The 12,524-nt window shown below is 37.3% G+C and overlaps 1 protein-coding gene across 5 annotated transcripts in view; it reads right to left on the reverse strand.

Annotated features, from left to right (window-relative positions):
• The window catches only part of AP3B1 (adaptor related protein complex 3 subunit beta 1), a 159,520-nt gene that overhangs the window by 145,096 nt on the left and 1,900 nt on the right, over nt 1-12,524 (reverse strand). For all 5 annotated transcript variants that reach the window (XM_037373272.1, XM_037373274.1, XM_037373273.1 and 2 more), the window contains exon 2: nt 282-357. In XM_037373272.1, coding sequence (XP_037229169.1) covers nt 282-357 — 76 coding nt within the window. The remainder of the gene's footprint in view (nt 1-281; nt 358-12,524) is intronic.

Raw genomic sequence — 12,524 nt, forward strand, 5'->3', positions numbered from 1 at the left:
GAGCTATTTCCCAGTTTAAGATCTCACCTCCCTACTGAAAACACATATTTACAGGCATATTGGCAGTGCCACATAAATATTTTAAAAGTATATGACTGCATATATTTTGGTATAGCAATTTCTACACAAATTCTGAATTCAGTAGCTTTGAAACACTGTCTAGAGATTCAAAGGGTGACTTGGTACAGGAACTGTAAAGTAAAACCATTATTCACATCCAAGAAATAAAACCAATAATAAAAAAAGATACCCTAAAATAATAATAATAAAAAATCACATACCCCAACAATCCTTTTCATAGCATCCAGCTTTGCAGAATCTTTACTGCTTTCCAACATTTGTTTTAGGTCTTCATTTCTATCGTAGAAGCATAATAAAGCATTTATTAGAAAAAGTAAAAAATAAAACCTGAACACCATTTTTATATTTTTGCATCAATTCAGCAACTTAAGGTGAAGCACTGCTCCTTCTTGCCCACTTTTAAATTGTATTTGTTAACACTCTGACCTAGTGTAATGAAGTGTTTAGTAAAAGAATCTATCAGATTCCAACAATAATTCAAGCCCACACAACTTTAATCTGCTGTTAGCTGAAGCTTGTCTGGAAGGCTGAAGTCTTGAGGCAAGAGAAGAGCTCAATTTGAACCAATTCATTCACTTCTCCCTTTTCCCCCCCAGTGAGGGTCAGATCTAATAACCTGAAGTTGGCATGTTTGTGTTAAAAAGACAGTATCAACTTATGGAAATCATTGAAAAGCCCAAGAGTAGACTTCATCGTTGTATCATGGTCTGAATTTAAAGATTCAAGCATATAATCTTATGTTTTAATTTGCCTTCCTGGATTGCAGATTGCTACCCTCTATTATAAGGATTATAAACCCCAGACTTGTAGTACCATTCTACAGGCTGTAAGATTAAGATAGCCAGATGATTAGACATATACAGCACCCAAGCACTTTCTACAGCTGAAAAAGTTTTCATACAGAAATACTAGGTCAATAAGGATGCTCTCTCACAGATACTGATTCTCATTACCTGTCACTAATGAGAGATCTCACCCTGCTTAGCTTTCTAGATGTGAAGAGATCACAGTCTAACTGCATTTGTACTCTGAAAGTTTACCAAGACTCTTTGAAGAAAGAGCCTTTTGTAATGCCTACATCGCTCCTGTACTAAAAAAATACAAAGCAAACAATGGCTCAAGAAGGGACACCTGCAATATTCCAGAGAACTGAAAACTTCACAAGTTTACAAACCCTGTGAGCTTTTACATAGTCAAGGGCAACATAGAAATCCAGTGTGGAGAGTTGACCTTAGTTGGATGCCACTTGCCCACCAAGACTCTCTATCACCCTCCTCCTCAGAAGGACAGGGCAGGAGAAAGTAAAATGGAAAAAAACCCCTTGTGAGTCAAGATAAAGGCAGTTTAATAAAGCAATAGCAAAGGCTGCATGCAAAAGCAAAGGAAAACAAAAGATTTATTCTCTACTTTCCATCAGCAAGCTGGGAAGTAGGGCTTCAGTACACATTGCAGTTGCTCTGGAAGACAAATGTCATAATGACAAATGTCATAATAACAAATGTCATTGTTCCTGCCCTCTCCTCCTTTCTCTTAGCTTTTATTGCTAAAGAGACATCACATGGTATGGAATATCACTTTAGTCAGTTTGGGTCAGCTGTCCTGGCTATGTTCCCTCCCAACATCTTGCCCACTCCCAGCCTACTGGCCTTTGTGGGGGGAGGCAGCCTCGATGCTGTGTGGGTGCTGCTCAGCAGCAGCCAGAACACTGGTGTGCTACCACCACCTTTCTAGCTACCTATACAAAACACAGCATTATGAAGGCTGCCATGAGGAATATTAACACCATCTCAGCCAGACAGCATTTCAGAAGTGAATACAAAACCTAGATATATTCCGATTTATCACTGCCCTCAGAATTTCTGATTGAAAAGAAAAAGAGGTTTAAGCCAAAGCCAGAATTATTTACAATGAGACACAATGTTGTCATCCATTCCTCCATAAACCTTTAACATCATTTTTCCTACTTGTAAGGGATAGTTTCCTCATTTTCAGACCCGGTACTGCATCTGTTCTGTGCCACTCCATGAGAAATCTGCATTGTCCACACACTTCAATACACATCTACAAAATTAATCTCAACTAGATCGGGAAAACACCCAAACAACATATTTTACTAACAATCCAGAAAACAAACATGCAAAATTCAAGATGCAGACACCTACATACAACTTCCAACTGAAGTCTAACTGCTTTTTCAAAACCAAGTCTTTCATGAAACACTGCAGCAACCTAATACAGATGGCCTGTTGTAAATAATGGCTTCACTTCACAGCTTAATAGTTAAGTATTATTTTAAAAAGTGTTCTATTTTCTCACCTGCTTCAGCATCATTTCCTAAATATCACTGGGAACTCCTTGCGTTGCGTCTGCATCACACTCAAAGGTTCTTACCAGTTTTAGTTACTTCTGTAAGCATTCAAAGAACTATGTGGTCTGTCTTCTGCTGCTGTGTTTATTTAGTTGTTTGCTTCAGTCCTTTACATTTCCTATTTAACTTTGTTCTGCAGTTTTGTATACTGTTGAGATCAGTTCAAGCAAACATGCTTGTGTTCAGCTCTTTATCCTCACACTTCTTTAGGTGGTCCGTATTTTTCCCTCAGCTCTATATCCTTTTTTTTGATATCAGAAATCAAATATTAGTTGGTTTAGGGTTGTACCTAAAATACCTTAAACAATATGCCTTTTTTTTTTTTTTTACCTTCTAATCTCTCTGTGTACTTCCATTTGCAATTAACTTCTTAGGAAGGTTAGCTTGATGCACTTTTTGGCAGCTCTCTTTATTCCCATTCCTGGCCACAGAGATAGCTTGCTTTGCTGACCATTTCTGTCCACCTATTCCTCGTAGGATAGCAAGTAAGTTTCAGTTCTTTTAGATCACCTTGAAACACCCTACTTGAGACTTTGCTCTAGTTAGATACAGAAATTTTCAGAGATTTCTAATTCCTTCTGCTTAAGTTTTAATCCTTACCTTGTGAAAAGATCTGGATGACAACCGTTATCAAAGTTACCTAGCAGAAGACTGGACTTCATTTAGAAAGCTGCTTCTAGTACTATGCTCCTGCTGCCAGTTTTCTATTGCCAATTCATACAATCCTGCCCAAATTGACAGAGACATCAGTAGAAGTTAAAGCACAGGGTAACATAACTAAGCTGTGATCACCTAGTTCTCATGTAATTGGTAGGAAGATGCTTTGGCTCCTTGGCACAACCAGCACAGCAACCACTTTTCAAAACAAATCAGTATCTGACTAAAACTCAAGAATTCTGCATGAATAAGACGTTGTAGCAACTGCTTAATGTTCAAGTCTAGGAGTAAATTTACCTAATAAAAAAAGTTAAAAAATTAACATGAAAAAATGCCAAGAACATTTGTAAGTGAGAAAGTAGAAAACATGAAAACAATAATTTGAACTTGAGAATCAAGTAGCAAAACTGAAGGAAGTTACACAGCACAAAATTAAATGCTGAAGACAACCTCTCAGAAGTTGCGAATAACAAAAGCAGACAGTATAGTTATCACATGGTAAGTACGCATTACCTGTGTAACAAAAACAAAGAGGCAAAAGGTGACTTTAAGTTGTGAAGACAGAAGAAATTGGTATTTAATGACAAAATGTATTTCTAATTGCTGATATAAAGTATTTTATCACACATTTCAAATTAAAACATTTTGAAATGTTGACAGGGAAGATAGAAGCCAGAGAAATTCAGGCATGAAGACCTGTTTACAGCCAGCCTTGCTTTCCTAAGAGAAAAGCGGTGGAGGCAGGGGCGGAAGGAAAAGAGAAAAATAGAAGAAAACTACAAGTTCTTGATTAATTCATTTGGAAATTAATTGCTACATGAACTAGTGTTTTGTTTTTTTTTTTTTAATCTTTTCCTAAGAAATTATATTAGCAAGCATTAGATACTTATAGAGTAAAATACTGATCTATATGTTCATATGTAGAAGACCAAAGGCTTGCTGCTGCAACAGTTAGATGTGGTTTCAGTGTAACCTCAAAGTTTCACCCTTTAGGAGTGCAAGACACCTCAATTATTTTACCCAGCACTGCAGAATTTTGTTCCATTCTTTTAAGTACAGTATTTAAAAAAAAAAAAAAAAGAAAAAAAAAAGAAAAAAGCTGACTGCACTCAACCAAGCTTCCATGCCAAGACTGAGGTCTATGCAAAAAAAGTAATTTAAGTAACAGGATACCCACTCCCCGGCTGTTTTCAATTTCTAGAAACAAATATCCTACACAGATTTCAAAGGTCAGTTCCCTCCAAAAAACTCTTATCAGCAGCCTCAAGGAACGATGGGAAGGGCAAATGCATTTCAGTCTTTCATAATGCAGTTTATTGTACTGTACAAAAATATTTTCATCTTCTGAGCATTAGGAAGATTTAAGAGAATTTGAAACCTTAACTGAAATCCCTCAAAACCTAAAATGAAGGAAGTATAAATGCAAGTTTCATACTGCTGTTCATGTTTCTACACTCACTAGTTATTCTGAAGTGACAGTTCTTCAGTACACAATGTTAAACAAATAATTTCTTCATTACTTATGTCCACCTGCCAGGAGCTCAGGAAAATGCAAGCAACCCTTCAGCTGTATCAATATCCTTGCCTCTCCCTGTTAAAACTTTGAGAGTAATTCTAGCCTTAAAGAGTTAGGTCTTTATTACAGATGACTGAAATATAAGCTTTATTACTTTAGAAGCAAAGTCAAGTTTAAAGAAGCCTGATCTGACAGTTTACAAATATGGAGCTATATGAAGCAGGAGAGTAGCAATCCCAACAACAGTGGCTGCCAAAAAAAAAAAACCCAAACAAAAAAACTTTGGAAGAGTAAACATACAGTCTCTGAGCCCATTTTCCCAACCAATAAGAGCTGAGATGATTTACTGAAATTTACTTGGAAAAAGACTCCCACCTGTCTGCCCATTGCCATATCTAAGAATGTAATGAGATTTCACGAAGTTGTAGTCTAGTGTCTTAACCTCTATGTAATATGGCCCCACTGTCCTCCAATGTTGCCAACTGAAAGCACTGGTATGGACTATAATTAGAAATATTATACTCATATATGACATGAACAGGTTATGAAATACAATGTATATTATCTGCATAGCATCTACCAAAAAAGGCAATGAGCCAATTATTAGTTTATTAAGGAATAAGTACTCAGCTGCCTTTATAATGTTTACCAGCACAGGCTTGTATTCCTCAGTGTAAGAACTTGAAAGCTAAGGGAATGTAAATTAGAAATGCAAATTCAACACCTAACTTTCTCTCAAGCAAGCATCACACATGAGAGACCTGGGATGACACAACATGATGGACATCACAAAACACATCCAGAATAATACACTCTCTTTAAATCACTGGTTGAACGTTAAGCAGACTGAAACAAATTCTGTCTTCCATGTTTCCATCTTTTATGACTGTAGCCTTTAAGGTAGAATACTTTTTGTCTTTCTACCACAAAGCACTGTTTTCTTCATATGCCTTTGTACCATTTCTGGATATAATAGGGGTATGGGTATGATAGGACCTATGACAGGCCTACTGGATCCTATGTCAGGATTACTCTTACAGATGTTACTGTAAGAAACTAAACAAAAAATGTTCTCATTCTCTTTCATGCTCCCTCTACTCCCCTGCCACTAAGACGACAAAACCCAAACCTTACAAAAACAGCACCCCAATGCCCCAAAACACGAGGGAAAGAAAAGAAAAACACCACTAAAATACCAAACCCTAAAGCCTGATACTCGAGAGAGCATCCCACCAAACTATTTTAACAGACTGTAGTCTTACGTACAGGAAACAGTAACTAAAGAACAACTCTTAGTATGTCATAGTCTTAGCAGCACACTTGGGCCACTAAAACTAGCATCTTGCTCAGATTAAGACTGGGATTTCAGACTTCACTGAGAAACATTACCCACTTTTACAGAAAAAGAAAGCAGGAATAACTGTATGTCACTCCTATAGTTAAACAAGTTATGTTATGATAAATTTGGGCCTTTCAGTTACTTTGTCTTCATGTAGGAACTATCACAAACCTTTCATCACACTAAAATACTAACCTATAATTTGTGGCATACCATTTGCCACTGCACCTACATGTTCCCAACAACTGTTTTTAAGAGAACACCTAGTCCACTCGGATAAAATACACATTGACTGTATCTCCTATTCCTTTTAGCAATAAGCAATACCATAAGATAAAACCCATTAATTTCTAGCTTTGCTACAGTTTTAATGTACCCAGTTACTGAAAGAAGTCACCCCCTAATCATAAGGCTTTCATTGTAAAAAGCAGAAGTTTCCTAAGTATCGAAACCGCAACTGAAGTCCAGCTGGCAATGCAACAATAATCCTTTAGCTACAAAATCTTTAATCACGGAAGTTTATCAGCCCATTGTTTTATTAATTACGAATTTAATTGTGACTGCTTCCCATGCCATCTGTATGCCCCAAAACCTGGGAACAGTTTTAATCACCTCTAAGAAAGAGGAAGGAATTTTAAACAAACTCATGGTGAGACAGTGGATTTTCATATACAAGGACAGCACTGTGTTACTGCAAGGTAAAATCTGGGAAGTGGCAAACAAATCCACCACTGGGGAGGAAGCAAGCTTTACCAGTTCCAATATTATGGAACCACCTATCATAGATCAAGAACGAAAGTTACAAAAATCCATTCAACAGAGTTTTAATAATGCATTTCCTGGTTTAAGTTCTCCATCCACTGCGTACTTACACAATATCAGCTGCATTGTTCTTGCATTCAAAGTCTTTAGGAGATTTCAATGTGGATGACACACTTTTAACCACAGGATACCAAGATTTATGGGATTTTTTTTGCCTGCAGCATAGCAACACATTCCAACATAAAGTTCAAAATATTGTGAATGTTACCAAGCTTGAAACAGAAAACCCACACTGACAGAGCAGCTTAACCTTTGGTCTTGGCACCCAAGTAGTAATTTAATCCTATGGAAGATCCCATGCCCCCCCTCCCCAAATAATGAAAAAAAAAAAATTAAAATAAGTTAAAAAAACATACAGTAAAAAATCTACTGGCAACGCAAAATCCTTAAAATAAATTGGCTTATTCTAGCTCAGACTATTGTATAAACGCTAAACAAGTGTGAATTTAACACTTAAAGAGGAACTGTAAATCGATTTCAGAGCCATGTAACATGGAAGTTAAAACAGCAGCAAATACATGCTGCAATGTAAGTATTTTGCTGTTGATTTGGGGTCTTCCTCTAGCAGGAAATTAAGAAATCTGAGTTTCAGTGTTTCATTCTATACCGCAAACTGTTTGAATGACATCTTGTGGTGCTATTCAGTATTGCCATCGTCTTCCATTAGAACACGATTCATATTTATTGCCAATTCACAACACCAACACAGAATTCAAGTACTTCAAGGGAGACTCAAATCATTTGGCTGGAAGTGTAGCTGTAACTGTGGTTTAAAGAGAAATTGAGAGGAGAAATAATTTATTTCCTTCAAAGCCACACCTAATTTTTCAATCTGAAAACTAAACATGCTACTACCCCAAAAGCAAACTTGATAGTTTCAAAGGACAGACAGCAGTGATGAGAGGAAAACCAGGGTAACTATAACATCCTGTAAGGCTGAGAGCCACAGGGAAAACAAGACCCGTCCCAGTCTTAATAGCAACATAATGTAACTCACCCTTCTCATGGAGGAAGGATATAGAAAGGGTAACTGAATAAAGCATCTTCCAGTTCCCTGCTGTGAAGCTAGTACCTGAAGAATGCTTTAGCAACTCAGTGCATGAACACCTGTGAAGTTGCTGCTACCAGCATCAATGCAGATATGCAAACTATGTACATTTCAAAAGCTCTAACCAGATGGCAGCTAGTATGACAAAGCTGTTTGAGACCCTTTCTGGAAAGGGCTGTGATTTAATCTAAGATTATCTGTTGTCAGTAAAGTAGTTATAGACACTACTTCATCCAGCAACAGGAAAGGTTGTCTGAAAGGAGGAAAAAGATCTTGCAATCCCACTGCATGCGACCTCTTCCCATAGCGCCCGCACCTACGATGCTGCAGGGAAGCTTCTGTGAAAGAAAAATCTTCCTTGGTAGCAGAGGTCAGTTTCTTGAAGGCTGAAAAAGTGGTGTCTGAGGTGGTGCTGCTCAAGACAGTCTGTCTTGAGGCCAACAATCAGAACTTGCAGATCACTTTGCAGCATCTGATAGTTGTGAAGTGGTTATAGGAGAGTGTGAAGCTTTATTTCCAGCTTTCCTGAAATGGTGGGAAAAGGCTTCTTTTACAGATATTACCACAAAGGCAGTGCTGTCACTGCCAGAACCTACAACAGCATTAGTATGTTTATATGTATGTCCACAGCGTTTCAGAAACACCATTAAAAAGCATTACAATGCTCTTCATCTTCTAGCAGAATGTAAAAAAAAAAAAATCTTTATAAGCCAGAAGAATTCTGGTTTTCTCAAAGTAAGAAAACTACTGCAGGGTGGCATAGATAAGGATAGCCTTCGGAAAAGCAGAACTACGAAAATCTTGAACACCTTGCAAGTGTCAGCGTTATGGTATGATAGTGTTACAGAAATGTATTTTTAATGCCATTCGGGATGCAGATCATAGCAAGCATCTAAGGCAAATATATGACAACATAATAAATACGCAGAAACCACAGAGAAGACCCTGAACTACAAACTTCCCTTTCTGAGGAAATAAAAAGCCTCAAAAAATTTTTAATTACTACATTACAGATAAACACAGCAAATCAACAGTTCATTGCTTGCATCCTCATATGTGCAAAGTGCATGTCAATAAGAATATATTCAGCTTGTGCCACTTTCCCATCAGATCTGACCAATTTCAGCTGGAGAAGTGCTCTGCAACAGTATGCCTATATTCATACACTGGATTTAGTACCTATCCTGGTACTGACTACAGGGTGTATTGACTACAGGAGTCAGATTTTATCTTGTAGAGTCATCAGTTCATCCAAACCACTAATCTTTGCTGTCCTGCACATCCTACCAAACTGGCATATCACCATAATAGTGGGCACAGCGCCACTAAAACAGATGGGGAAAGAAAGTAGTTGTGCCAATGAGCTAGCGGATGCATGAAGTTTGGCTATTAGGGCTCGAGATTCCTCCAAGAATTTCACAAATGGCAGTCTACATACAAGCTTTCCTTGACTGGTTGAACAGGCTACACCACGGCAAAACCAGATCAACTTAAGGCTCCAAGAACATCTCTGGCAGCTGTTGAAAGCAAGTTCTTAGCTCTCATGAATTTGGAAAGTGTTATGCACAGAGAACTAGGGAATGAGTACCTTAATGAAATCACCACCTTAGATCAGCTCTCTGCAAAACAGGCTTGCAAATCTCAGCAAAAAACCCCAGGTTTTCAGCCCTGCCACATTTTCTGATGAATAGCTCAACAGAATGCATAAACTAGATCTGCAGGAAAAAAAAGTAATCTAATAAATTATAAATTTATTTTGCTTGGCAGGAATACAGTTTAAAGATGCAAATCAGTAAAGCTGAAAATGCATGTTATAAATTTGCCACCTGCTTCAATAGTGTACTTATCAATTGGTATCTACTGGCGTTACTCATGGTTCACCTGTAAGTTCATTTGGTTTAGATACAACAACAGCTAATTTTACAGCTTAAATTGTATCATTTCCAAGAACCAAACATTATTATATTTTAATACTACATGCAGGTAAGTTTTGTTTAAAATGCAGTTAATATAGATGAAAAGCCTCTGCCCACCCACAATTAACAGCACGCAGTAACAGCTACACCCTAAGGTACACAGTTAACATGGATTCTGTGTTACTAATTATCTCTCCAGGTTTTCTTAAGTTGGAAGATGGCTGGACTTTTCATCCCTCTAGACAGAGCAACAGTACATAGTGTAACTATACAAATACACTTAGGCGATGTGCATCAAACAGTATCTCTCTAAACAACACAGAGGATTCTGACAGTCTTCCAAATAGGCAGTGTTTATTTCATGGACTCCACCAATCTAGACCATGGAGAAATAGCTTGAGGTCCACAGGCTGGATTCAGCTTGTCCATAAGATTTACACAACTTCTTGGCTCTCAGCCGTTTTCTACTGAAAACTCCTGTTATGGGCAAAGACTTGCCTACAGCACATTTCCACTATTCTGGCAGCCCACAACCTGACCCTTTTTCTTCTTTTTCAAAGATGTGGGGCATCTGAATGATGTACACCTGGAGTAGCTAGAGTGACCTATGTCTAAAACATAATCAGCTCACAGAGAAGTGTAACACCACCTATCTGGACACACAAATTCCTAAAATGTAACTAAACAAACTGTATAAAGGAATACCATACATGTCAGCTCATGTGACCAGCATGAAAGAGGGAATGGGAAAGGAAAAGGTATCTCCAGCCATGCAGTGGGGCCCATTCCACACAACAAGGTTTAGATTGACTTATCTGAGGTACACAAGGTTTTTTATTTGTTCAGTTATTGAGATATCTAACAAAATGAACACGAAGTTTCCATCCTCTGAACACTAGATCCCTCTCTGATGTATTTGAAGTGATCTAACTAATCAAAAGGTTTTTTTGAAAGCAATACATACCAAATAGGCAAGTTATATTTGCCTCTTTAGTCAGGATTCAATACTGACAGAAAAAACTAGCTCCAAACTCATATATTTGTTGTGAAATCTCTTATTCAAGAACATTTTAGTTTAGCCAAAACCAGTAAAAAAACACTTTCTTACATACATGTTATATTTAATAACTTATATAACGGTTTGGAAAAACCTCCTCCTTTTCTCATTCACTTTGGTCCTGAGCATTTATACAGTTATCTGATAAAAGCTGACCAAAGTTTTATTTTTTCAATCTTTTTTCCCTCACTGCACTGGATACATACAATATATTAAGTAATGGGAAACATACTATTTGCATATACTACATGCAACCTATTGTGCCTTGTTTATATTAAGAAAATTTCAATTACTATTTCATCTTTACTGATCTTCCAGCAGTGAGACTTTCCACTTACTCAGGTTTAAGATGTCATCATGACAGAAGTTTTGAGGCACTGAGATATTTTCAATACTGTTATCATGTGTCTCAACCAAACCCCAAACTTTAACATGTCAAAAAATACTATGTTAATTAACTGAATTGAAGATTCTATTTGTAATTAAAAGTTATCAATCAGTCGTAGAATTGCTAAAGGTAAAAAAGGCAGCTTTAGCAAGAGAGTAAGACATATGGGCTTTTAACACCCAGGGATGCTCAGAAGTTTTAGGTATGTACTTCAGCTGGGTATTTCTACTGAAGCACTAAAACCAAAACAGTTAGGACAAATAATTTATATCAGGTCAACTTCAGACTTCACATTTAAGTCTAGTAATAGTAATTTGTGCCTCTGTGTGCAACTTGTTGTAGGCTGTTCTAAATAAATGCCGCAAAATTGAAAACAGCCTAACCTAATAAACAATTTTTTATTTCAAAAGCATTTTGGCTTTTTGTCTTCATGACAAACAGGAAAAGACAGAAAACATAAAAGAGACTGGGATTTTTTAAAGCAAGTGTTTAGAGTAGTATCTTGATATTTATACTTGAACCACATGATATTGTTCAGATTAACTGGCAACAGCCAAGTGCAGGCCTCTAGTCCAACAGTTTCTGCAGCAACAATCAATATACTGGGCTATATATTAATATATTTGCCCCTCTCCTGAGGAAGAGTTTTTCTTATATCATCAGTAGGTGTTAGGAAGAATCTCTCAGAAACAAAAAAAAAGTTTGCCAAGCACCGAAACGTCACAATGATATGTGACATAAGTACATCTAAGATAATATTCAGAAGTGTTGAGTGACAATCAAGAAAGATCAGCACACAGACTCTGAAAAGCCGTAACTGATTTTATTTTCACCAATGGAACAGTCCCCACACTTCAACACACAGGATGCAGACACATCTTGCATTTCTCTGTATGCCCAGAAGGGAGGGATCGGATCTGCCCAGTTTAAAGAACACAAAACCAAACCACCAGAAGATAAAATGTCTTCCATCTAGGCTACACTTCCTGTTCTTAGAAGATTTCCATTTCAGCTGTAAGGATAAGAAATTTCATTTGTTTCTCAACAAGGAGTTTTTGGCCTATTAGCAGGTAAACTATGCCACATACATGCTATATGCTTGATAATGACTACTACATTTTCCAAACAGTCTGTTTTTCTAACAATAGCCCTCACTTATAGTCCAGTGGCTTTTTCACACCAAGTTTCATAATCTTCCTGCACAGTGTCTGTTCCTCAGCTATCCAATCCATACTCGGAGCTTACCCACACAGGTCTGAATCATGGACAAGTTCGTATTTCAGTAAGAATTTGTCTGTGAGCTACAAAAGACCACAGAGATTATTGCCTGCT

The sequence above is a fragment of the Falco rusticolus genome, chromosome Z (genome assembly GCF_015220075.1).
Source record: "Falco rusticolus isolate bFalRus1 chromosome Z, bFalRus1.pri, whole genome shotgun sequence".
NCBI classification, from domain to species: domain Eukaryota; kingdom Metazoa; phylum Chordata; class Aves; order Falconiformes; family Falconidae; genus Falco; species Falco rusticolus.